A 25372-nucleotide genomic window follows, 5' to 3' on the forward strand; every position below is an offset into this window, starting at 1 on the left:
GGAGGCTAGCCTGCTAAGAGGGACAGCCCCGCTCAACCCCACTGCCCAGGCCACTCCTGCAGGGCACTGGCTGGGGCTGGCAGGTTAGGATAATGACTATGTGAAGGCAACGGACAGAAGTGTCAGCCTGGGCAGCAGGATCCCTCGCTTCTGTGATGTCCCCAGGCGACGTGGTGTGCAGCCAGGAACAGAGGTGATTTCCTTGCACACAGCAGCATGTGTTCTCACCACGGCTCAAGGTATTACATCATACTTCTGAATGGAAACCCCCGGATCTTGGTTGCTGTGTGTACCTTCTATTAGGGAACTTGCAAGGAGATCAGTGTTGAACCACAAAGCGAAGTACAGGGTTTGGCTTTTTTGTCTGTGAAAATGTACAGTGCGCCTGGTTGGGGCTGTGTTGTCAGGACTAAGGTGGTACTCCTGGACCCGAGCTCGGTTCCTTACTGGACCCTTTCATACCTCCCCGACCCACACCACTGCGGCCGCACCCTTTGCGCCCGACACCTCGCATCTCAGGGCGTTTCTTCTCCCATTGATCAGGAACAGCGACTCTTGAGCGGGTGTGAGGAGGTACTGTCCAAAGAGCCCGCTGTCCCTCAGGATTCTGCGGGGTCCACCCCAGGGTGGGGCTGGCCCGGTGGGTGGCTCCTTTAAGTTCTTCAGCCTCCCCATCTTCCCGGTAGACAGCTCAAGGAACAGCAGGTCTGGCTCCTTGTCGAGAGTGGCGTAGGCGTTATACTGATTGCCTTCCGTGAAGGAATGCTGAAATGCCAAGTCTGAGATGCCCGGGCTTATTTTGAGGTCATATAGGGTCTGGATTTCCCCCCTCACTGTGACCTCCTGCACGTGCAGCCAGGGGCCCTTGTTGGAGACACTGACGATGAAGCGTCCATCAGGGGACACGTGGGGGGTGCCTGTGACGTCAGTGTTAGGGCCCAGCACCGAGTCTGTGACGCTGTCAATGAGCAGCTGTGGGCTGGTGGAGGTAGGGGTGTCCTGTCGGCACTGCACGAAGAAGTAGCCGCCCAGGTGGGTGTGTGCCATGGCTTGAGGCGTGCAGCTATGGTGCTTCAGGCTGATGGTCTTGAGAGGCATCAGAGTCTCCAGGTCAACTTTGTGGACAGCAGGGTCAGACCTGTTGAAGATGAAGCCAAACCTGGAAGGAGAGCAGTGGAGGTCAGAGAGCCATAGGTCAGAGAGCCATGGGTCAGAGAGTAGGAGGCTGCTGTTGGGGGAAGGGGATCTGTCATTTGTTTTAAATGATAGCATCCTAACCCTTCAGTCATCTAATGGTCTATTAGTAAGATAGATCATTCTGCAGGGGATGCCTCCGAGCCAGCTATCTATACTCTTCAGTCACGTACAGTTGAGTATAATGTTTGTGGATTTGCATGTTTGCAAAACCCACTCATCCTTGGGAAAATGATTTTTGAAGGGCAGGGAACGGCCCTCAGTGGCTTCTCTCTGGAGGTGACTTTGGACCATTTTCCCTAGCTCGGTTAGCTGGGATGGGGATCTGGGCTTGCAGGAAAAGATTGACTCTTGCCTGACTGTCACAAGGACACTTGTCAATTTGCCTGTTCCTGAGCTGTCTGGAAAGTCAGAATTTGAAGACACAGCTAAACAAGGACGGAGTTCCTAATTACTGTCCTGATGTTGGGGGAGGAATCCATAGTGTGGTCTCCCCTCTGACATCCATGATGTGGGCAAGAAGAACCTCAGGGCAACTTTTGCCCCAGTTGTCCCTTGGCCTGGTGCTGCTGGGATGTCCTTTGGTTGCAGAGCCTCTCTGAGGCTCCGGGACTCTAAAGAGCGCTGTCTCTTCCCAGGGCAGTTGAGATGATCAGATCCGAGAGGGAGCTCAAGCGGATGGGACTCGAGCTCATCTGGCTTTCTGAAAGTCTGTTGGAGACTGACTACACGTATAGGAAAGTCTGACTCCAGGAGGGACGTCCCCTGAGATCTGCACTTTGTGTCTGACTCACAAAGGCCTTTGGTGCTGAATGCACCTAAAGGAATAGGAGAATCTGTTTCTATAATTTCCTCTTGGGGAAAAAAAGGCATCTCTAGAGTGGGCAAAATGTCCCAGACATTGACTTTAAAGCATCCTTAAAGAAGCGGAGGGAGAAGATGATGCTCTTAAGAGGAACTTAAGAGCCACTCGGGAGCATCTGCCCCTCACGGCTCCTGGCTGGAGTCCTGGCGGGGGTCTCATGTATGCATTCGAACCCTGATGCTCTGCAGGGAAAGGGTTCTGAGGGAGGCTATTGTCCTCTTAAGATGCCCAGCATCAGCGTGCAAAAATGAATCATTTCTTCTTGAAGATTGAGTCTGATGTCAGTTCACAGAGGCATACAAAGTGAGGTCTTTGGGGACTTGATGACACAGCAGGGGACATTTGCAGAGCTTGTAGGAGCTCTAGGAAATGAGAAAGGAAGGAGAGGGGCCAGTCCCTAAAGACTCTGGGGACTGTGAACTCTCTTTAATTAGAGGGTTTGTTTAACAGGACGACCAGGCTCTGGGTCTGCTGTGCCAGAGAGGGAGGCAGATCAGGAAGCATTGGGAGGGAAAGAGGGGTGCATGACTGTCCAGGCAGATGGGGACTGAGCATGGCCTCCAGGGGGCAGGCAGACCAGTCCTACCTGACGTGGTTGATGATGAGATTGGTTGGGGGTATGAAGAAGTCGTCCACTCCTGCAAACGGCGTTCGGATGAGGTGCTGGCCCTGGCCAGCGCTGGCTTCGGTGATCACCTGTAACACAGAGAGGGGTTATTGTGGGGGCCCATTCAGGAGTGGGCCGGAGATCCGGACATGTGCATGTTCAACTGTAGACCCCACAGATGGTGAGATATACGGTGGACAGACCCTAGTCTCAGGAAAGGGACAGGAGCCAAGTGGGAGCTGTTTGAGAACGTGGAGATCGGGCATCTGTCCTTCCTGGGGGAGGAAGTAAAGGCCCAGACTGGCCACCCTTCCTCAGTCCAACCTGGCCATCTGCTTCTTGTCAACCTCCAGGAGGGTGGGGTGAGGACCTAGGGAATGGTGCTGGGGTTTCCAAGGAAGAGTCCCTCCGGAGTAAGGTAACATATTCAGAGACAGCTCCTTTGCTGCCAGGCGCTTCTAGCGTTTGCATCTCTGCTCAACCCCAGGGAAAGGGGGAGAGAATGAACAATGGACTGATGTACTAGGAAATTATTGAACACTTAGTGTTTCTGTGTGTTTGCGTGGGGCAAGCATGAGTGTGTGCACAGGTGTGCATATGCTAATGGAGGCCAGAGGTCAACGTCGGGTATCATTTCTCATGTGCTGTCTAGTGTCATTGGTGTGTTTGAGCCAATGACCTGTAACTCATCACATAGGCTAAGCTGGCCAGTGACCTGCCAGTTCCTAGCTTCTCAGCACTGGGTTACAAGTGTGTATCACCATGCCTGGCTTGTTTTTTTTTTTTTTTTTTTTTTTTTTAAATGTGGGCTCAGGCCCCATGCTTTGCACAAACTGGATCATGGTTGCCTCTGTTTTCCCCACAGGCAATGATTTTGCCCTGTAGACTTGGCAGAAAGCAAGCAGATCTAACCCCTGGTGTGTGTCCCTGATGTGTTGAGTTGGGGCAAGGATAGCTTGGTGGTGGGAGAGGTTAGTCTAAGAAGTTAGACTAAGGGTGAGTCAAAACTGGGTACCCTGTGGGAAGCCATTTGGTTAAGGGCTATCCAAGGCAGCCCATGACCCTCCGCCTTCTGTACAGGGTCATTGATCCATAGGTTTTAGGCCACTGCCTAGAAAGGCAGATCTACACTACAGCATGGGCTTGGCCAGCTCACAGGCAATTTTGGCTCAAGGGCACTAGGGATAGGAAGCTGACCTTCAACTCTCAACCAACAAAGGACACATTCTTTTTTTTTCTTCTTGATCATATTGTGGCCATGGCAGTAGCAAAAAGGATCCAGGGTTTTTTTTTTTTTCTTTTTTGCAGCCCAATGACAGCCTACAGGACAAGGGCAGTCACAGGTGGGTCCTGCTGAGCACACAGCTTGCAGCACTTTTGCCTTGCAGGAAAGGGTCTGCCTTCTGGCTGTCACTTTCATGACAGAGCAAACAGCAGCTGGCTGGCCTGTTCAGACAGGTTTGAGGCTGGAATCTTTGTCCATGCTAGCCTTGGGGTGAGGGATGTCAGCAGGCACAGTGCTGGAGCAGAGGGATGCACACTGTGGATTTCTGGTCTCCAAGGGATTTGGAAGTTGCGAGGAGCATGTTTTCCTGTGATTTTTCTATTTAACAAATGGCAGCATAATGCTTTCTTGACAAGTTCACGGGAGAAAAGCTCATAGAACTGGGCATTAAGAAAATACAAGGATTAGACACTGGGTCTAAGAGTGTCTCTGGGAAATGTGGCTGAGCATTCCAAGGCAGCGTGCAATCGCTGCTTGATACCAGGCCTGTCATTTCAGCTTATAATAGAGATGGAAAATTACAGGCTGTCATCGGTCAGTGTCATTCACGCCTCACCACCCTGACACCCTATATTCAGAGGTGGCTTCATCAAACACAGCCCCATGGGCCATTGAGCCGACACAGTGTGCCAACCTTATTTCTCCGAGCCTTGAGGTTCTCTTGTCCTGGCCTTGGGTCCTGGCACATAGCTGAGCCCCCAGATGCCACAAAGATAATTCTGAAGATCTCCTAGTTCTGTGGGCTCAGCTCAGGAGAGAGCCACAGATGGCACAGTAGCATGAGGGGCTATCTGGATAGAAGGGAGGTGGCAAAATAGTGAGCATCTCTTAGGCGGGTGAACAATGCCTGCTGAGAGGTAACATCTAGGGGGACAAGCTAGAGGGCACTGAAAGCTGGGCCTGGGGTGAGAACAACTGGGTAGAATCGGTGATGATGCCTTAGGAGGAGAGCGTGGGGATGGGCTTCATGCACGGACTCACCTCCACACAGCCGGGGCAAAATTTAACAAATACCCGAATAATGACTATTTAGAAGGAATGGTAGAGTATGCTTCTACTGCTTTACAAGTATCAAGAACACGATCTTTGCCCACCCCTGCAACCTTTTGCATTGCTTGTGTTTTAGATTTGTGGTACAGAGGTCTCACTATATATCCCAGGCTGGCCTTGAACTCCCAATCTCTGTTTCAACATCCAGATTTTCAGTGCCATAGGTGTGCATGGCTATGTACAGCTTTTTACCTGTATCTAGACACATTCTTTAAGTTACTTTAAAAAAATTGTGTGTGTGTTTGTGGCATGCACGTGTGTGTGTGTGTATGTATGTGTGTGTGTGTGTGTGTGTGTGTGTGTGTGTGTGTGTGTGTGCAGAGGGCAGAAGAGGGCATCAGGTCTCCTGGAGCTCAGGTTGTAGGTGGCTGTCTGTCTCCTGATGAGGGTACTGGGAACCAAACTCAGGTCTTTCTGCAACAGTGGCAGGGACCCAACTGCCGAGCCCTCTCTCCAGCACCCGGGCTGCTTTCTGGTTATCAGAGAGCACAGCCCACAACATCTAATTTTACAAAACCTTCAAATGAAATACTTTTGTATCTATATGCATGTGCAAGAATTCTACTAGATGAGCTGTCTCCTATATATCAAATTCAGCTCCTTGTCTGTGTTGATGGATTTTCCTCCTGTGTTATTTTCTCTATTTGGTATGTACGATTTAGGCCTATCTTTGATCAAGCTATATTATATTTAATCACTGCTTTATGCATTTAGTTACATTGTTGGGCACATAACTATTCATCATCATGAAAGTCTCTCCTGCTGTCCACAGCTTTTCAGTTCGAAGCCACCTCACCCGATGCTTGCATCCTCTCTCCCGAGCATCCCTTTGATCAACTGCTATCACCCTTTCAAGTCTTGAGGTCTCCTTTTATAACTTCTACTGTAGTTCTTTATTCCTTTTGGTAATGGAGACTAAACCTAGGACCTTGTACGTGCCCAGAAAACATTCTAGCAGGGAGCTGCATTCCAGTCCCTTTAACTAGGAAATGCACACATGCACATGTGCAGGTCAGAGGTCAGCCTTGAGTATTCTTACACCCTCCTTTGAAAAATTAAAATATATTTTAGATATTTATTTTATGTACATGACGTTTTTGCCTGCTCATGTGGGTGTGTACCGTGTGCATGCCTGGTGCTTGCGGAGGTCAAAAGAGGGCATCAGACCTCCGGAACTGTAATTGTGATAGTTGTGAGCTACCATGCTGCTGGGGACCAGACCTAGGTCTTTTGCAAGAGCAGCCAGTGTTTTAACCACTGAGCAATCTCTATAGCTATAGATCTCCCTTATTTATTTTTGAGGCAGTTTCTTGAATTGACCTGGAATTTGCTATGCAGATTGGGTTGGCTGGCTAGAGAGTCCCAGGAATCATCCTGTCTCCCCAGAGCCTCCAGCTTGGTTTTGTATGAGAGCCTGCATGAATGAATGTGGGGGTCAGTTTCTCTCCCTCTGCTGTGAGTTCTAGGGATGGAACTGCTGGGGCTTATGTGGCAGGTGTCCTCCTCACTTAGCTGTCCTGCTGGCGCCATATTTATTTTTTAGCCCCATGGGCTGGGGGTGGGGCAGTCAGGTCCCATTGTTTGCAACACAAGCAGTATAGTGACTGAGCTATCGCTCTGCCCCAGTTCTTGTTCTTTTTTTAGGTAAGGACTAAGTTGCCCAGGCTAGCTTTGAACTTACTTTACTGTCTAAGCGGGCCTTGAATTCGTGACCCTCTCTCTTTGACCTCCTGAGTAGCTGTGTTTATAGATCAGTGTCGCCAAGCTTGGCTTTATATTTCTTAGAAACAAATTATATCAAATATTTTTCTTCTTTATTTATTTATTTACAAATGACAGGGTCTCTCTCAAGTAGCCCAGGCTAGCCTCCAATTCACTGTGGAGTGGAGGCTGATCTTGGACTTGATCTTCGTGCCTCTACTTCCCAAGTTCTGAGGTTACAGACATACACAGCTGTGTACGGTTTTCTGTAGTTCTGGGGAGGGGAATCTGGGGTTTTGTGCTTGTCCAAGAAGCACACTACCTATAGTCACACCCTATACCCCTGGCACATCTTTGCCTTTAAAAAATACAGCAGGCTGGAGAGATGGCTCAGGGGTTAAGACAGTGTTCTTCTAGAGGACCTGGGTTCAATTCCCAGCACCCACGTGGCCACTCACAGCTGTCTGTGATTTCAGTTCTAGGATGTCTGATACCCTCAAACAGACATCAAGGCAAAACAACAATGCACATAAAAAAATCATTAAAGAATTCTAGCCAGGTGGTAGTGGTTCACACCTTTAATCCCAGCCTTTGCGAGGCAGAGGCAGGCAGATCTCTGTGAGTTTGCAGCCAGCCTGGTCTATAGAGTGAGTTCCAGGACAGCTAGGACTATTACACAGAGAGACCTCAAAATATGAAACCAAGCCAAAACTAAAAAGAGATATTGGAGAAATAGGATATTCATGCTTCAATATTTTCTCCGCCCTTCTTATCCCAACAAAGTGAGACTTAAATTTTCACTCTGCCCTGCCTCCACCCACTCTTGATTACAATAAGTGACACTTAGTATATATTTTCATTTCTCTTTCAGTCCCCAAGTCTCTGGCTTTACTTAGCACATACATTTCCAAGTGTTTCCCTCCTTAGCCCTCTCTTAAACCTTCTCTGGCCCTCAGTGCTGTGCCTCCTTTCTCTCTACACTGTGATAATGTCTCTGGTCTGGCTCATCTGACGCTTGTTTTATATCTTCCCTTGATGTCCCCTCATGTTTCTTTAGTGCTGAGACCCTGGGTGCTCACACACCCTCTTGTCTTCCCGGGGAAGTGGGGTCTTTGCTGGGACAGGACTTTGAATGCTCAGCTCTTTGCTCTTCCAGGTTTTCAGCTACTGTTACAGGGGGTGGGGAAATCTAATGTCAACCTGATTGTCTGTCTGTTATGGGTGATTTGTTTTTCAACCCCAAAGGGCTTCCCTTGTCAGAGTTTCTTTCTTGGAGTTCCAGAATTTTACTAAGAATTAACAAGAGCTATATTGCTTCTCATCACTTAGGACTGGGATGTGTAGAGCCCTCTCTTTGAGTTTGAGTGTTTGTGCATACATGCACACACCATGGTGCATGTGTGGGGACCAGAGAACAACTTTGTGGAATCAGTTCTCTTCTTCCACATTTACACAGGGTCTGGGGATTTGAACCTGGGCACTTAGGCTTGTGTGACAAGCACCCTTACTGTCTGAGCCCTCTCTCCAGTCCTAGATCTTGTTGAACCCACATGATTACAGTTTGTTTTTCTGTGTAGTCCTGGCTTTCTTGGAACTCACTTTGTAGCCCAGGCTGTCCTCCAACTCAGAGTGCACCACCACTGCCCAGAATCATTATAGTTCTTTGACTCAACAATTGTGTTCCAAATGTGTTCGATTCCTTTTTTGATAGTCTCACTATGTCACCCTGGTTGTCCTGGAACTCACAGCATCCTTCTGCCTCAGAGTTCCAAGTGCCGGGATTATAGGTGAATAGTATCATGCCTAGCAATTTAATGTTTGATTTTATTCCAACTGTGACCCTTCTCTCTGGGTGTTACAGGATCCTGTTCCACATCTCCAAACCTTCATAGGTTTTCTCTTCAGGAAGATTTTTTCTTTCAGGCTACTTCATAAGGAAACATTTTTTTTTCCTTTCTAAATCACTTCAGTTTTAAACTTGAAAGCTGGTTTCATTCATTTTTAGTTGAAATAAGACCAATTTTCTGGTGACCCCTCTTTGGATTTCATTCTTAGAGTTCTCGGGAAATCTGTCCCTGTTGTGGTTTGGTTGTGCCATGTCCCCCACACACCTATGGGTTTGAACACTCGGTCTTCGTCTAGTGACGCTCTGTTGGGAGGTGACACATCACTGGAGAAAGCAGGCTGCTGGAGTGAGGGAGGACCTTGATGAGTACAGCCTGATGCTGTTTACGGTACCCTGTCCACATCCTAGCCACTAAGATGTGAGTAGGTAGCCGTCCCTTCCCACTGCCACACCTGGGAGGCTTTCCTGTTGCTGCTGTGCCTTCCATGCTGTGATGGACTGTACCCGCAAGTGGTTCAGAGGGCATTTGGTGAAAGAGAAAAAGGAGGAAGATAGTCTCTTACTTGGATTTGACTTCCAGCTCATTTTCTGTTCTCAGCGACCTTTATTTTGGCTTCCTGGACCTTTGGTAAGCTCTTTGCATTATCAGGTTCACTGGAACTGGTATCTCCCCCTTGGGTCCAGCAAGGGCTGGGAGGTGAACAGGACCTAGTTGTCTCCATTTACTTATGTGGGTTCTAAAGACAGTCAACCCTAGTGGCCCAAATCATTCATTTGCATGCAATGCGTTAACTCCTCCCTGTATGCAGATGGTTCTGTGTATTGCTTTTTAGGAGAACAGAGTTGACCATCAAGTGACTTTTTCATAGGGCTTAGTGGATCCCTGGGAAGAGAGGCAGGGCCAGGTAGTGTCAAACCTCCCTAGCTGGTGTGGGGAGGATTTCTACAGATCAGCAGAGCCTAGCCTCTTCTCAGGAGGCAGGAGGTACAGTGTAGGGGCTTCAGAGCCATGCGGAGTGGGCCAGGACCATGGGCAGATGACGTAACTCTCTGTGGCCTAGCACGCTGTGAGCACATAGTCTGTGTGCTTTCTTTGTGAGTTTAAGCACCCTGGCTGCTGTCCCTGTTTATTGGTCAGAACTATAGTTTCAATAGAGTGTGTCTCCACAGAACTCATGCTGGGGTGTGGCCGCCAATGCTGTGACGTTGAGAGGCAGTGGGACCTTCTTGGGCTCTATTTGTTCACGGATCTCTCTTCTCCTGAAGATATTAATGCAGCCCCCTAGGATGGGTGAGATCTCACAGGAATGGTAGCATCATGCCTCTCTCTTCACCCGCTGGCACCTGTGCCCCTTCCTCATCCATCTCCTTCCCTTTTCTACATGTCCACTGTGATGGCAGATGGCATTGCTGCCCCTCTTGCCAGAAGCTGGCCAGATAGGGCTGCTTGGTCTCAGATAAAACTGTGAGAGAGGATAGATCTTTTATACATCAACCAGCTTCAGGCATTGTGTTGTAACAACAGAGAACAACTGGAAAAAACCCACATTTATGGCTTAGCACTGTTCTCTAGATGGTCTGCTCATTCCAAGGAGAAGAAAATCCTGTCTTCCTCTTTACTGTCTGGACTCCAGAGACATCCTATCTGTCCCTAAGAGCTACTGAGTCAGGAGAAGCAGGTGTGATGCAGCTGGGTAGGGACTGGGTTGTCGTGAAATTAGAATTTGATCATTTTACGTTCTTTTCAGCTGCAGTCCTGGGTGAAGATGCCCTATGAATTGCCTGATGGGAACATTGCTTAGAGGCAGTTTCTGGATTCCTTCTATTGGCATAATAAAATATTCTGACTTAAAGAAATTTAAGAAGGAAAAGATTTATTTGGCTCACACTTTCGAGTCACAGTTCCTCTTTGAGGGAAGTCAAGGCTAGAACTTAAGCAGAAGCCTGGAGGCCACTGCTTGCTGGTTTGGGTACATGCTCATACTTGGCTAGCCTTCTTACACAGCCTAGAGCCACCTATATAAGGAATGGTGCTTCCCACAGTGGACTGGATCCTCCTCCTTCAATTAATAAGACTATTCACCCATGGGCATGCCTATGGGCCACTCTGCTCTAGACAGTTTCTCAACTGAGAGTTTCTTCTTAGGTGGGCAGGTAAAACTTACTAATACTATTTGCTGTTTCCTTCTCAAGCCTTTGTGGAAACAGTTTGGATAGATGGTCACCCAGGGAAGCACAAAACAATGATTTTATTGTAACAGAATCCTGCTAGAGGCTGCGTGTCAGCTTCAACATGCTCCACGTACCTGCAGGCTTGGCTGGGACTTGTGCACATCTCCCCAGCTCAGGACCCACACTTGGTCATGTGACTTGTCGTAGGACAGCTTAGCCGGCAGAGGGTCCACACCTATGGACTTGAAAAGAAATAGTGACGTGTTGGTCATTGCTGAGGCTGACACGATGCTTATTCTGGACGTTCACGTATGTGGTTATCTCACTAGGGGAGCTGGGAAGCTGGCCTCGAACCCTTGCCCATTATCCTGCTTGGAAACCTAGTGTAGACGTAGTCCCATGGGCTTTGTCCTCAGAGGACAAGCAACTCAATGAGTTGTCTCTTTGAAGAACTTAGTTTCTTGCTTATGTCTCACCTAAAGTATCCTAGGTCCAACTTGGTCAGAGACTGAGCACAGAGGCTCTAAGAGTTCCACTCAAGAACCAGCTCTGGGGACTCTTTTTATGGGGACTCTTTTTTTAGTCTTCCTAGAGCCTTAGGGGGGCCTCCTGGACCCTCAGCATCCACCTGGGTTCTGGCGGGTTGGTCCTTTCCCAGGATCATCTGAGGTACCCAGCTCTGACCTTTGTCCCATTCTGTGTAGCCTCTTTGTCACATATCCAGCAGTTGAAGGCTCTGGACTCAAGACTACGGCATCAGGCAGGCACATGCTCCCTTTTTAAACGGCAGCAGCGGAAAGTCTGCTACCTGCTGAGGCCATAGCTTCTCCCAAGGCCCTGGCACAAGAATGCTCTTTTCCTTTTAGAATGTAGATCTTTTAAAAAATTATATATATGTTGCATGTGAGTTCAGGTGCTTAAGGAGGTCAGTAAGAGGGCTTTGGATCCCCAGAACTGGAGTTATAGGTGGTTGTGGGTCACCTAATGTGGGTGGTGGGAACTAAGCTCAACTCCTGTGCAAGATCAACAAGTACTCTCAACCGCCGAGCCATCTCTCCAGCCCCACTGTGCAGCTTTTATGCTACAGAGCTCTTCTTTAATGATCTTTAATAATGAACTATGGACCACCAGCTTTTTTTTTTTTTTTTTTTTTTGGTTTTTCGAGACAGGGTTTCCCTGTAGTTTTAGAGCCTGTCCTGGAACTAGCTCTTGTAGACCAGGCTGGCCTCAAACTCAGAGATCCGCCTGCCTCTGCCTCCCGAGTGCTGGGATTAAAGGCGTGCGCCACCGCCGCCCAGCTGACCACCAGCTTTATTCATAACCCCCATGCCCAGTGAAGAGGCGGACACAGGTTCTCTGCCATCTTTTCTGTTCAATTGGCCACCAAATTTGATGCCTCCAAATCCATATGGGTGAGCCCTATCTTAGGGTTACTGTTGCTGTGATGGAACACCTTGACCAAGGCCACTCGGGGCAGGAAAGGGCTGATTTGGCTTATGCTTCTACATCACAGTTCATCACAAAGGAAGTCAGGGCAGGAACTCAAACAAGGCAGGAGCCTGGAGGTAGGAGCTGATTCAGAGGCCATGGAGGGGTGCTGCTTACTGACTTGCTCCTCATGACTTGCCCAGCCTGCTTTCTTATAGAACCTAGGACAAACAGCCCAGGTGTGTCCTCACCCACAGTGTGCTGGGGTTTCCCCCACTGATCACCAACTAAGAAAATATCTGATAGGCGGCTTGCCTACAGCAACATCTCATGGAGACATTTTCTCAATTGAGGCCTCCTCCTCTCAGACGGCTATAGTTTGTGTCAGGTTGATATAAAACTAGCCAGCATGTGTCCCCAAATCCCTTTCTCCAATTGTTTCAATGGCTTTCCCTCTACTTCCTTCACCACCATCAACATAATTTCTGAAATTTCACTTTCACGCCTTGTTAGTCCATGGGGGAAAATGACCATCTTTGTCCACACAAACTTTGCTAAATAGCTGTCTTTTGAGCCCCCTGCTCCCTTCTCATTTTCTGCTCCCATCCCTGTGGTGAGGTGTCCCAGGCCTCCTCTAAAGTTCATTCGTCGCTTCATGACCCTCCTCTTAGCATTGCAGGACGTTGTGTGTTCACAACTGCCTTTCAGAAATACTCCATTGGCCTCCTTGGATTCTCCACTTCCTCTGACCAAGAGCTGCTATGTCCCAGGTCTTCTCTGTTGAGGATCTCACCCATATGTGCAGAACTGAACTTGTGATTTTGGTCCCTGCTGCTGAAATGTGTTCCTTCTTCTATCCCCACTGTCCCTAAAGTCTCACTTCTGATAACTCCTACCTGAGTCCCAAGGAGAGTCTCTAATTACTAGCCTTGACTGACCCCCAAGGGTGATGTAGCCTCCTGTGAGCCCTGCATGTCTCCCCGCTTCTGCTTATTGTGGTGGTCAGTGTTCGCTCTTATCTGGACTGGTTTTGGAAATCCCCCAGGAGACACACCTCGAGCTACACTTGTGTGTTCTGGAGAGGAGGATGTGGGCTGCACCTTCCACAGCCTGGGCTCAAGGCTGACTGGAAAGGGAAGCAGGAGAAGTTGTTCTGAGAACCAGAATTCGTCTCTCGCCTTCTTGACTGTGAACTCAAGATGGCCAGCCACTTCCCACTGGAGATGCTTGCTGCTGGGATGGACTGGACCCTCTCCCTTCAGCTGCTTCGTGTCAGGCATTTGGTCACAGCAACAAGGCAAGTAACTGGTACATTTACCAAAGGCTTGGGCACCTAGCGCTGCCGTAATCCCACTTGGAGCTTTTCATGCCACGGTAACGCTATCATCTGAGGAAGTTAATGGCTGAGCCACCTTCCAGTCCTTCAACTTTCTCGTTAAAGATCTCTCTCCATTCATGCCAAGCATCTGCCCCCTTCACTGCAGAATTTCCTAGGTGTTAGAGAGTAGCCATTGTCTTCCCTTCCCGTCCCTTCCTGTGAGATTTCATGCTCCTACTCAGTGCTGTGGGAGAGGGAGCTGAAGACTAAGCCAGACATTGATTAAACTCAGCACGAGATTTCCCATAGTCTCGCTCTGCTGAGCGGCTGGAGTCTGGGTTAAAAGCCCCAGGATTAGGGGATGGACTGAGCAGACTTGGCCCTTGAGAAATTTTAAAATGATCAACTCGCTACTCTTTCTGCCTAGCAGATGAAAGGGTAAATCCTTTCCAATGGATGACAGCCATTTAAACACTTTACAACTTAAAAATACGTAGAATGTTTGGATTAAAAAAATCGCTAGGCATTTCAAGAGGCAGATGTCTTTTTAGTATTCAAAATCATGATGTGAAGGGCCACAAGAAGACAATTAAGAATTTATTTGCAGCCAGGGTTGGGTTGGGGTGGTGGCACATGACTTTAATCCTAGTACTCTGAAGGCAGGCTGATCTCTGTGAGTTTGAGGTCCATCTGGTCTACAAAACAAGTTCCGGGACAGCCAGAGCTGTTACATAGAGAAACCCTGTCTCAAAAAACCAAAAGCACAAACAACACCAAAAAAAGAATTTGGGAATCAAATAGAAAATTTGAAGCTAAAAATGAATTTCTGATATAACAATAAACAGAAAATCCTTCATCTGAAGGAGAAGGTAGGATTAGCAAACGGAAAGACACACTGTAGGACTTACAAGACTGAGAGACACACTGTAGGACTTACAAGACTGAAAGAGCAGAAGATGTGGGCACAATGGAAAGGCAAACATTTTAAAGACGGGCTCCTCAGGAAGAAAGTGAGCCCGGGACAGCAGAATATTTAAAGACACAATTGCTGAGAATTTTCCCATCTGTTAAATGTTCAGTTCACAAACTCAAGAGCCTCTGGAGACCTCTAGTTAGAATAAATACAAAGAGCTCCATATGAGAAACATTGCAGTTAGAGTACTAACCAGAGAGGAACTCGGAGAAAGAGAGAGGGAAAATACAGTTGGTCCAGCAACAGGGGAAGATATGGATGGCATCTTAAAATGCTGAAGGAAAGTAACTGTCAGCTAGAATTATTCAGAAATAAAGAGAAAATATTTTCACGTCAAACAAAACTGAGATCTGTTGCCAGCAGAAGAACTAATAACAATGGTCTCATTCCAGCACTTTGGAGGCTGAGGCAGGAGAATTGTGAATTTAAGGCTAGCCTGGGCTATGGAGTGACATGTTGTCAGAACAACTACCACCTACCTCAGTAATAAAGTGGACTAGAAAGTAAATATTTGGGTAAATATCAGTGATTGCTGGATATATGTATGTATATATATTTATACACAATAACAATATATAGTAATACGAAAGGCAGGAAGAAGGTTAAAGGAAGGTAGTATCTTACCATTGTTGAGGAAATGAAGTGTGACGGTCAGTGTTAAACTTTATTGCTGTAGGATATTTGTGAACTGTGAAGAAGTATTGCTGTGATTGGTGTAATAAAAAACGGAACAACTTATATAGCTAGGCAGGAAAGATAGGCAGGACTTCTGGGCAGAGAGAGGAAGAGGATGATTGAGACCCACAGGAGAAGCTATGGAGATGTGGAACAAGTCGACACACAGAATGGGAGAGAGGTAAAAACCACGTTGTAGAACACAGACTTAAAATATGGGTTAAAGACCTAGTGGGACAAATCTAAGCTAAGGTCAAGCTTTAATTATTAATACGTCATTATTTGGGAGCTGGTGACCCAAAGGAAAGTCCTTCTACACTTTATATTTGATGTAAATTAAAATCATCTGGGAGAGGGGCAGCTGGGCATGTCTATGTCAGATTATCTTGATTATGGTATGTGAAGCAGGATGTCCCTCCCACTGTGGGTAGCACCATTCTCTAGGCAGGGGATTCTGGATTAAGAGTGGATAAGGTGATCTAAGCACAAGCATGTCTTTACTAATTCACTATTTTCTGCTCTTTTTAAACGTTTTTTTTAAAAAATTATCTTTATTTTATGTGCATAGGTGTGTCTCTCTGTGAAAGTGTCAGAACTCCTGGAGCTTGCTTGAATCATAGACAGTGGTGAGCTTCCGTGTCAGTACTAGGAATTGAACCCAGGTTCTCTGAAAGCACAGCCAGTGCTCTTAACTGCTGAGCCATCTCTCCAGCTCTGTTCTCTGCTCTTAACCATCAATGTAATGTGACTGGGACATCAGCTTCCTGCCTGATTCCTTACAATAATGGACTGTAATCAGAATTACACTCTTTCTCCCTTAAGTGTTTTTGTCAGGGTATGTTAACACAGAAGCAAGAAAGGAAGCCAAGGCATGAAGTAACAATTTGCATGTGATAGTATCAGTGTAAGGATGTGTGTTGTAGTCTCCATGATACTAATGCATACCTCTTTAATAAATAGAGGGGAAAAAAGCAGGATAAAACTCTTTGGCAAAGCCAAAATCAAGCAACATAAACAGTCTAAATTAAAGGTAAGAAACATGATAGAAACACTCAACTATACAAATTATATTAAATATAAATGGGTCAACTATTTTAAGTAAAAGACTAAGATTGTTAAACTAGATAAGAACTAAAACAATATGAAAGAAGATCTTAAATATAAGGCATAGAGAGGTTGGAATGTAAAAGGATGGAAAATTGTAGCATGAGAATGGTAATTAAAATATGATTTAGCAGCCTTGCAGTGGTGGTACACACCTTTAATCCCAACACTTGGGAGGCAGAGGCAGGGGGATCTTAGTGAGTTTGAGGCAAGCCTGGTGTGCAAAGCAAGTTACAGGAAGCCAGGTCTGTTACACAGAGAAACCCTGTCTTGAAAAACAAATATATATATATATATATATATATATATATATATATATATATATATATATATATAAAATTTAGCCATCCTAACATTATTTTTTAAAAAATAAAACAGATTCACAGCATTACCAGAGACAAAGTAAGAATGACTAGAACTCTTAGAAGCAGATAACTCTACAGCCACAGTGGATTTTGAAAACACACCTCAGCAGTTGATAGACCAGACAGACAAAATGAATCGCCTGAGAGAGGCAATCTGAACAGCACAATGAATCAACTTGACAAAACTGACACATATTAAATAGCTCATCGAATACCAGAATACATGTTCTTGTAAAGTAAACACAAAACATTTATCAAAGTTTATCATGAGCTCTGTTTTAAAATAAGCTTTCGTATACTTGAAAAGATAAAAATTACTCAGTGTGTTTTCTGTTCATGGGAATCAAACTGAAAACCTGTTGTATACACCAGGACAAACCACAGCTCCAGCGATATCCAATGTTCTTAACACATGATATTTCATAGGGGCAGGGAAGAGACCACTCTGCCGGTTGATTTCAGGTTAAGTTTCTAGTCGCAGTCCTTCAGAGGGTATCACTATTGCCCAGCATTCCCTGCACCCGTGCCTGGTCAATCCAGCCTCACACTTAGCTTCCACCTTTCCCTCAAACCTCCAGCCCTGGTGATAATCTTCCTTCTGTTTACTGCCTTTTGAATACTTTTTTCAGTAAAGCTACTTACAGCTCCTGAATTGCCTTGTTGTACCTAGTGGAGGAATATTCTCTTGGCCAAGGCTGGTGTCCCCATCTGTGTGCACTGGATTCCACTACAATCGTGTACTATGAGATGCGTGGGAGGAGTGTGGAAACAGATAGTCCAATAGCACACACACTCTGGGATAGCACTTCCTTGAAAACATTCTTTGGCACCCCTTCCTCATCTTTATACTCTTAGTTTCGTATTGAAATCCCTCTACACAGCTGCCTGTGTTGATCTCTTTCCTGTCTGCATACACTGGGTGATCTCAACCAGTTTTCTAGATTTAATCAGGCCACAGGACAATGATGCTCAAATGGACAGCTCCAGCTACCATCTTTCTTTTGACCTTAGACCTGTTTACCTGACATAGCTGCTTAAGCACCTGACACCATTTCGTATTTTATCTCCCTTCCATCTGCTCCACGCTCTACTCTCTGCCTTGAAATGCATCTTGCTTTAATCCTTGCATCCATGACTTCAACTGTGGACAAAATTTCCTCTGCTACCCATTATACAAATACTGTGATTGCAGTCAGGGTCCACCTGAATCTTTCAGCATCTTCTGACTTGAAAAATCCTTGGCCATACCTATACTGTCCCCTTTGCTATATAAGGAAACATTCGGTTTCCTGGGATGGAATGTCCTGAGGGCCATTATTTAACCTATCAAACGTTATAAATGATATAACCATTCTATGCTCACACTAACAAAAGAACCACATAATGCCTTTTTTCCTTTGTCTTTGTCTCCTCTCAAGCTTTACAGTTAACCCATGAGAAAGAATTTTAGGAGGGCTGGAGAGATGGCTCAGGAGCAAAGAGTGCTTGCTGCTTTTCCAGAAGCCTGAAGCTAGGTTCCCAGTACTGCAGTAGGCTCGTGACTGACTGTAACTCCAGCGATAGAGCAGCTGGCGCTCACATGCATACACACAGAGCTAAAAACAACAAAGTGAGTCTGGTATTTTATCATCATGGCCTTCTGGTGCTGCCACCATCTTGTGTCTGGAACAAGTTCCACCCATCCCTGCTCTGTCTTCTTGCCGTTCTTAAAGTAGCAGTTGTATTGATGCTCAGAAACCTTTTCATGGCTTTCTCTTCTGCCTTGATCTTATTCGACAGCCCAGCTGGCCCCCAGGCCCCTTGAGGGATTGGCTTCTGTTTATCTCTAAGCTCACTGTCTCCACTCTGGCCCTCAGCACTGAACAATGGCTCCACGGTCATGGGTCTTAGGTGGCATTCAGATCCTGGCTTCTGTGCAGCTGTAAGATAGTCTTACAGTCCTGTTGTCCATTAACCCTGGATTTCCACAGCTCTTATGGTGCCCCGAAACTTCGCTTTGCGTTCTGCCTCCCTGACTAACATCGTGTGCCAGGGACTCCAGTGAAGTCATTCATGGCTATTTTTATTTTTTGCATTTACAATAGTGCTGGGCACATAGTAATCTATATTTGATAGATTGTTACACAGGAGTCTCTTTCCAGGCTAAGCCCTTTTTACAGGAGCTGGGGAGTGTGCACACAGCAGGGGTGGCCCTGGGATTCCAAGTCTTTCCCACTTCCAAGAGCTATTACCTGTAAGACTTTCTGGGCTTGAACATCAACTACAAGGACTCTGTTCAGTGCTGGCTGGGCCACGTAGATGTACCGGTTCCTGACGTTGACTGCAGACGCCCACTGGCAAGGCTGGGTGACATCTCCTTCTCTGTGAGGACAGATTTCTTCCTGTAAGGAGACAGACAGCCATGTATCTGTTCTTCCGCCCCTCTCCAGCATCTCTGGGGTCCCTCTTCCTTAACCCTCCTGGATCCCTTTTTCTCTCTTCTCAAACTCCTTGGAATTCATACATGAAAATGGCAGGCTAGCCCTGCCATCTCACTAATTATCACTTGACCCTCACCTTCCTCACCAAGGTCAACATTACGCCACCGTGTGCTCAGTTTGCGGATCTTTCTGTGTGGAATGGCCCAGGGTCCATTCCTGGATTTCTTCTCTGAAGCCCATTCCCTTGTTTATCTCATTGAGATCTACAGCTTTATGTACTGTCTGGACATTTACCGCTCCCAGATTTGCGCGCGTGTGTTTGTGTGTGCGTGTGTTCATATATGTACAAATTTGCACAATGCCTGTGGAGGCCATGTCATTCTCCCAGGCTCTCCACCTTATTCTTCTATTACTATTTTTGAGATAGGGTTTCTCAGTGTCTTAGAGTTTATCAAATAGGTTAGGCTAGCTAGCCAATGAACCCGACAATCTGCTTGGCTCTGTTTCCCCAGGCTGGGATTACAAACATTTAAAAAAAAAGATTTGCTTGCATGTTCACATGTATACCACATGCGTGTCTGATGTCTCTGGAGGCCAGTAGGGGGCACTGGATCTCCTGGAATTGGAGTTTCAGACGGTTGTGAACCACCATGTGAGTGCTGGGTCCCCTGCAAGAGCAACAAGTGCTCTTAACCACTGAGCCATTTCTCCAGTCGCGTCCCCTTTTAATGCGGGTTCAAGGATTGCTAACTCGGGTCCTCATGCTTGCAGGCAAAGTGCTTTACCAAGTTTCTGTCTTCAAGCCTCTTGTGTGGGCTCCACTCTTACTTGTTGCTGACTCTTGTCTACTATGGTGACCAATAAGCATCTCAAACGTGCATGTCTAAAATCAACCTTTCATTCCTTTTCTCCAGTCTTGCTCATTCATTCTGTACAAAACTAGGAGCTTGTTGCTTTCCTCCCTTCCTTCTGCTCCTTTTGTTTTGTGTTTTTAAAGATGGGAACATTGTTTTCCCTGCCTTCTGTGAAACCTGCTCTCTTGGATTTCTCTGTCACCCGGTGCTCCTGTTCTTTGGTTCCTCTTAGCCTGCCTGCCCCTGAGCTGTGGATGGGTCAGGACTCTGTTGGATGCCCCTCTCATGCCAACTGCACACGCCCTTGTCCATTCCTCGGCTTTTGACAATACTCACACGCAGCTGGTGCCCAGATCTGTGTCTTCAGCTGAGACGTGTCCCGTCCCTCTAGTCTCTTTGGTTTCTTCACAGGCCTCCAAACTCCAGGGTGTGCCGAGCGCTCTGCCTCCCACACCTGGCCTCTCTCGCTAGTCTCTTCCCTACTCGGTATCACAGCAATGCTATGAAGTCCTGGAGAGCAGGACTGTGACCTGACGCCCAACAGAGTCAGCGTGCTGCAGCTCAGGGATGAAACCCAGGAGATTGGCAGTGGGGAGGGCTGCCCTGGATCTATCCACAGGGGTTACCTCTACTGCTGCCCTGTCCTTGCCCCCGTCACTTCATACTTGGCTTCATGTTTCATTTGCAGCACCTCTGGAACTCTGGGCATTCATTCGTGTGTGTCCATGCCACAGGCTACGGCAAGAATACCTGTCTAGATGCTGTCTGTCCACCTTGCTGCCTCTATCTGACTATGAACTTCTAGGGGCCACAAGCCCAGTGGACCCCGACCCTCACAGCTGCTGTGTGGAGGGGGGAGAGTTAAAATTCCCTGCCTTAGGCGTCTCCCTTAGCCCGGACTCAACACCCACATGTAATGAGCAGAACTGAAGAAACCCAGTCTCTCATACACGCATGCACACGTGAAGCATGACCTCTGGATTTTGACTGTGCACGGTGTGGAAGCTGCCTCAGCAGTAGAAACTCACATAACTCATGAAGATCTTCTCTGCAGGCCTCAGGCGTCTCTGGACCTCACAGTCCACAGGGTGGATGACAGCGATGCCGTCGTCGGAGAAGACATAGAACACGTTTCCCACGCTGAGGCCTGGGAAGAGTGAACACTGTGGTTATGAACTTCTGGCCCCTGGTAGGGTCACACAAGGCACAGTAGTGTGGCAGGAGGACATAACACACTATCCCGGTGGGGAAGGGGACACAGCCCATCCACAGTACTTCTTGATGGTAGTTGGGACCACGTAAAGAAGTGTCCCCAAGCCTGGGAACCAATATAGCCCATCACAGCTCTGCAGTACCCAGTACCCCTGCTGCTGTGCATCTGAAACCCCGTCCCTGGAAGATGTTCAGACTGGGGAGCGTCTGACAGCAATCTCGGGAGTTAATCCTGGGTGTCCGTCTAGGATTCTAGGAGGCTAGCTATGTGCACGTGCCTCATTGCTGCCCCACAGCATCTTTGTCTGAGGCACCATGCCAAAACACCTCTGTCATGAATGGCCTACCTGGAAATCTTCGACTGAAACATCAAGTCTGGGTACAGCCTCCTGGGGCTGCTTTGAAAGTCAATCACCAGAAGAGCCAACGTAAGATTGACAGCTTAATGTAGCCCACATGGGGCTTGTAGACACAGCTACATTTCTGGCTGAGTGCAGTGCTCTCAGTGTGTGGGAATGTGAGAGTCAATACTCATTCAACACACAATCAACCTCGCAGGAGACCCAGCCTCCTGATCCCCCCCCCCCCCCGAAGGTTCTGTTGAAATCTAGTTTCTGCTATGGGGCTCCAAAGGACTCCCAGCTTCCTTTGCTGCTGCTGTTTGGTCTCATCTTTCTCTGATTATGATTTGAGAGTGTCCTGAGGCCCGTGGGCCCTTCCTCTTAGCTTCTGTATTCCCCCCTCTAGGATTTGAATATCAGCAGAGAAGAGCATATAGCCACCAAGGTGAGATGGGGTTTGTGCAATGGTTCATTTAATCGGAATGTAGCCCCCACCAGCCCTATACTCTAAGGTGGCTTTAATGTGACTTAGGTACCTAAAATGTATAGCAATCCACTGTGCAAACCCGAGTCCCTCTGCAGTAACCTCAGCCTAGCAGTAAACCATTGCTTAAAAGGCACGGGGCACAAGCTGAGTGCACATGGCAGCCAGACAGTGCACTAAGGGTCACAGCCAGCAACCCTGCTGTTGGCACTCGTCCCTCACATGTACTGTGTCAGGCTCAGTGCCCAATGCTCAGGAAACTGAACTGGATCTGCCCACGTGTGTGCCATGTGAGTTTGACTATGATTCCCCCTCCCCCACTAGGCTCTGCAAGGTTGATGAGTAAGGGAAAGGTAGCCCACTGTGGAACCAAGCACACAGGACCCAAGACAATCACACTCAGTACCTTCTTCCCGCCACAAGATGTTTGCTACTGTAGCAGCCGAGAATTTGGAGAGCAGCAACATGACAGCCAGAAGAGAAAGAAAAAGGACAATGTCAGACCTTCGCTGCTGGGATTTCTTGGTTCAGTCCATTGAGGGACATTCTTGTACCAACTCATCACTGAAAGACTCTGCATCTCTCAACAGCCCAGCAACAGTATCAGTTCACGACCCTGGACCAATGATATCAGTCTACGAGGAAGACCCAGGTGGATACTTCTGGGTCTCAGGATACTTTTGCTTTCTAAACAATCTTTAAAACTCGGTCCCAGGGTCCCAGCAGCTAATCCCCACTCCCTGATTCTCTGGACAATAAGGAATGCATAGCATAGCATCTCTCCCTGATTTCCTAGGTTCCTTCCAGGAAAGATAATTTTTAGTCAGGACACTTGAAGGAAGAATATTGTTTCAATGACAGTGGTGTAGTTTGGAGTCTGGTTGCAAGAAAGGAACTGAATGGCATCCATGGCATGAATTCTGCCTGCAGAACCACCTGGGGAGCAGTGGCTACAAGGAGTACACTTGACCCATGAGGAGGGTATGATTCCTAGAGCAGGGGCCGCTCCCAGCTGTGTACTCTTCAGTAGCCCCCATACCAGATAGTGCTAAACCCCATTCATGCGTGTTTCCTCCTGTGCATATGCGCCTATGATAAAGCTCAATTTATAAATCAGGCAGCACAAGATTAGCTATTCATACAATAGGAGTAAGTACAACACACTGTGATGAAAAGCTACTAAAGGCTGGAGAAGTGGCCTAGTGGTTAAGAGCATATGCTGCTCCTCCAGAGGACCAGAGTTCAATTCCCAGCACCCACATCAGGCAGTTTATAACCACCTATAACTTCAGCTTCAAGGGATCTGGCCCCCTCTTCTGGCCTCTGGGAACCTGTGCACCAAAGCGCATATAAGAAACCTTAAAGGGTTCATTTCTGGATCAAAGGAAGAAAAACCACAGATGAGAGGGGACCCCTGGGATGGAGCACCTGGTGGCATGAAGGCTTTTGGGATCAAGTGTCCAGTCATTCATCACATAGGAGGCAGGGGCACAACTGGGCTATCTGGGCCTCCTTGTGGCCCTGGGCTCTGTATCCTGACCAGAGACACCAATCATTTATATTTCCAGAGCTGTCTAGGTTGTCTGAGAAGGTCACCATCTGTACCTAGCTTTGTGCACAGAGGAAATAGATTTGTCCCAGTTTCAGAAACTTCCAGTTGGTGACTATGGCCCTGAGAATTAATGCATTTCCCCTTGTCCCCGTAACACTCCCAAACAGCTCCGCGAGGGTCTCAGAGCCAAGAGTGGACTCACAGGTCTTCCTAGCTGAGTCCTCAATGAAGAGGGAGGAGATATCTTCGTCCACGCCCACTTCATTCTTGGCAATGCACGTATATGCCCCCGTGTCTTCATAGCGAACGCTGCCAATATGGAGTTCAGTTCCATTGGCTGTAGAAGGGACAGTGGCTCAGGGTGGTGCTCTCAGGGGAACACCCTTTCATGTGCCCCCACCACCACCTTCTCAGGATCTCTGAAGAGTGTCGGGCTAAATACACAGTTTTTGGGTGTGGCCGGGGGCAGCCAACATTCTTGGGACTGGGCTCAGGACAGGCTGGCACTGTTAAAATACAGAGGGTGCCCTGGAATCTGGCCAACAGCCTCTCAGATGTTCACGAGACCTGTGTGCCAGTCATCAGGGGACCTCTGTTTCCTCTTAATGCGCCAGGCTCAGCCATGATCTTAACTCTCATTTCCTGTCCTGGGATTCATGTGCAGTTCTTACCTAAGAGGGAGAGCTGTTTGGACATCTGGGCTGAGACATCCATGCCATTTTTCAACCAAATGATTCTGGGCATGGGAATGCCCTCAGCATGGCATCGCAGGCTGGCGGCTACTCCAGGCTCTTGCGCCTGGGTCTCTGGATAGACGCGGATGACTGGTGGCACTGTGGGTGAGAATGGTGTTGGTGAGAGAAAATCCACTCCTGGCCAAACCCCGAGACCCCTGCTCCAGAGAGTGAACCTGGGAGGCACCTCTGGAGGTCTCTGAACCAGCTTACAGTGATGTCTTTAGCATCCCAAGCGTCAAGGGACAAGGCTGTAAAATGGATCATGGGTAATAAACACATCCGGTGTGGTACCCTGTAATTCATGGCTTCCACTCTTGTTCTAAATATGATCAGGAAGACATCCAAATATTTAGAGCTGTTCAGCTGTTGCACATAAAGAGCAACAGCCACTGAAATTCATCTCTGAATGAATGAAATTCAGATGTATTATTCCTGTTATCGGAAAGCCATTGGATGGGGCCTTAATTTCTTGCAGGAAATGCTTCACGAAGCACTTATAGGCACTGACTGGCAGGACTGCTAATTACATCACGGCTGTGGGGAAGCCCATCGATTTTCCAGTGGGTCGTTTTTATTTCTTCACTCTCTAAGCCCTGAAACCTTCGTGAAAGAAGGACGTGTGCTCCTTGGTCGCGGAGCGACTCAGCTCTGGCCCTGGTAGTTCAGTTTCAGCTTGGGCATGCAACCTGACCCAGTGGCTAGAGGAGCACGGGTGGGTAAGACTCTGGCACGTTCCACAGTGGATTGGCCCTTCTGACAAGGACAGGCTGAGGGCAAAGGCTCTTGGAGACATAGAGCCTGGTGAGGGAGAGTCCTGCTCCTGGACATAAAAGCATTATCATTTCCCACCTTCATGAGGGTTTATGTTTATACATTTTACTTTACATACTTTAAAGCCAAGGTTTGAGAGCGTATGTAAGCAGACTTGAGTGTTAAATCACACCCCTCTTGGGAAGTGGGGGATGGATTCCTCTTGAAGTGGATAACTGTTTTCTTACTACTATCTGGAAGCTCCTTTGTCCATTAAAAGTAGGACTCCTGGTATTTGAGATGAGAGAATTTTCTCTGGACTAGCAGAGAGCACCTGATACACACATAGGATGGGCCAATGGCACTGACAATGGAGTCTGAGTTAGCAGCATTCTGGTGATCTATGCTCAGAGGAGAGAGGACAACAGAGAAACTCTAG

At 47.5% G+C, this 25372-nt stretch overlaps 1 protein-coding gene across 1 annotated transcript in view; it reads right to left on the minus strand.

Moving 5' to 3' along the window:
• Positions 1–211: 211 nt before the first annotated feature.
• The window catches only part of Fstl4 (follistatin like 4), a 415999-nt gene continuing 390838 nt past the window's right edge, over positions 212–25372 (minus strand). Inside the window, exons 8-15 of the mRNA XM_038329093.1 lie at positions 24118–24279; positions 23649–23783; positions 22301–22327; positions 20886–21004; positions 18815–18964; positions 10855–10962; positions 2646–2755; positions 212–1159 (exon numbers count right to left, since the gene is read on the minus strand). Of these exons, the coding sequence (XP_038185021.1) occupies positions 457–1159; positions 2646–2755; positions 10855–10962; positions 18815–18964; positions 20886–21004; positions 22301–22327; positions 23649–23783; positions 24118–24279 (1514 nt within the window). The 3' untranslated portion in view covers positions 212–456. The remainder of the gene's footprint in view (positions 1160–2645; positions 2756–10854; positions 10963–18814; positions 18965–20885; positions 21005–22300; positions 22328–23648; positions 23784–24117; positions 24280–25372) is intronic.

The sequence above is a fragment of the Arvicola amphibius genome, chromosome 4 (assembly GCF_903992535.2).
Source record: "Arvicola amphibius chromosome 4, mArvAmp1.2, whole genome shotgun sequence".
Classification (NCBI taxonomy): Eukaryota; Metazoa; Chordata; class Mammalia; order Rodentia; family Cricetidae; genus Arvicola; species Arvicola amphibius.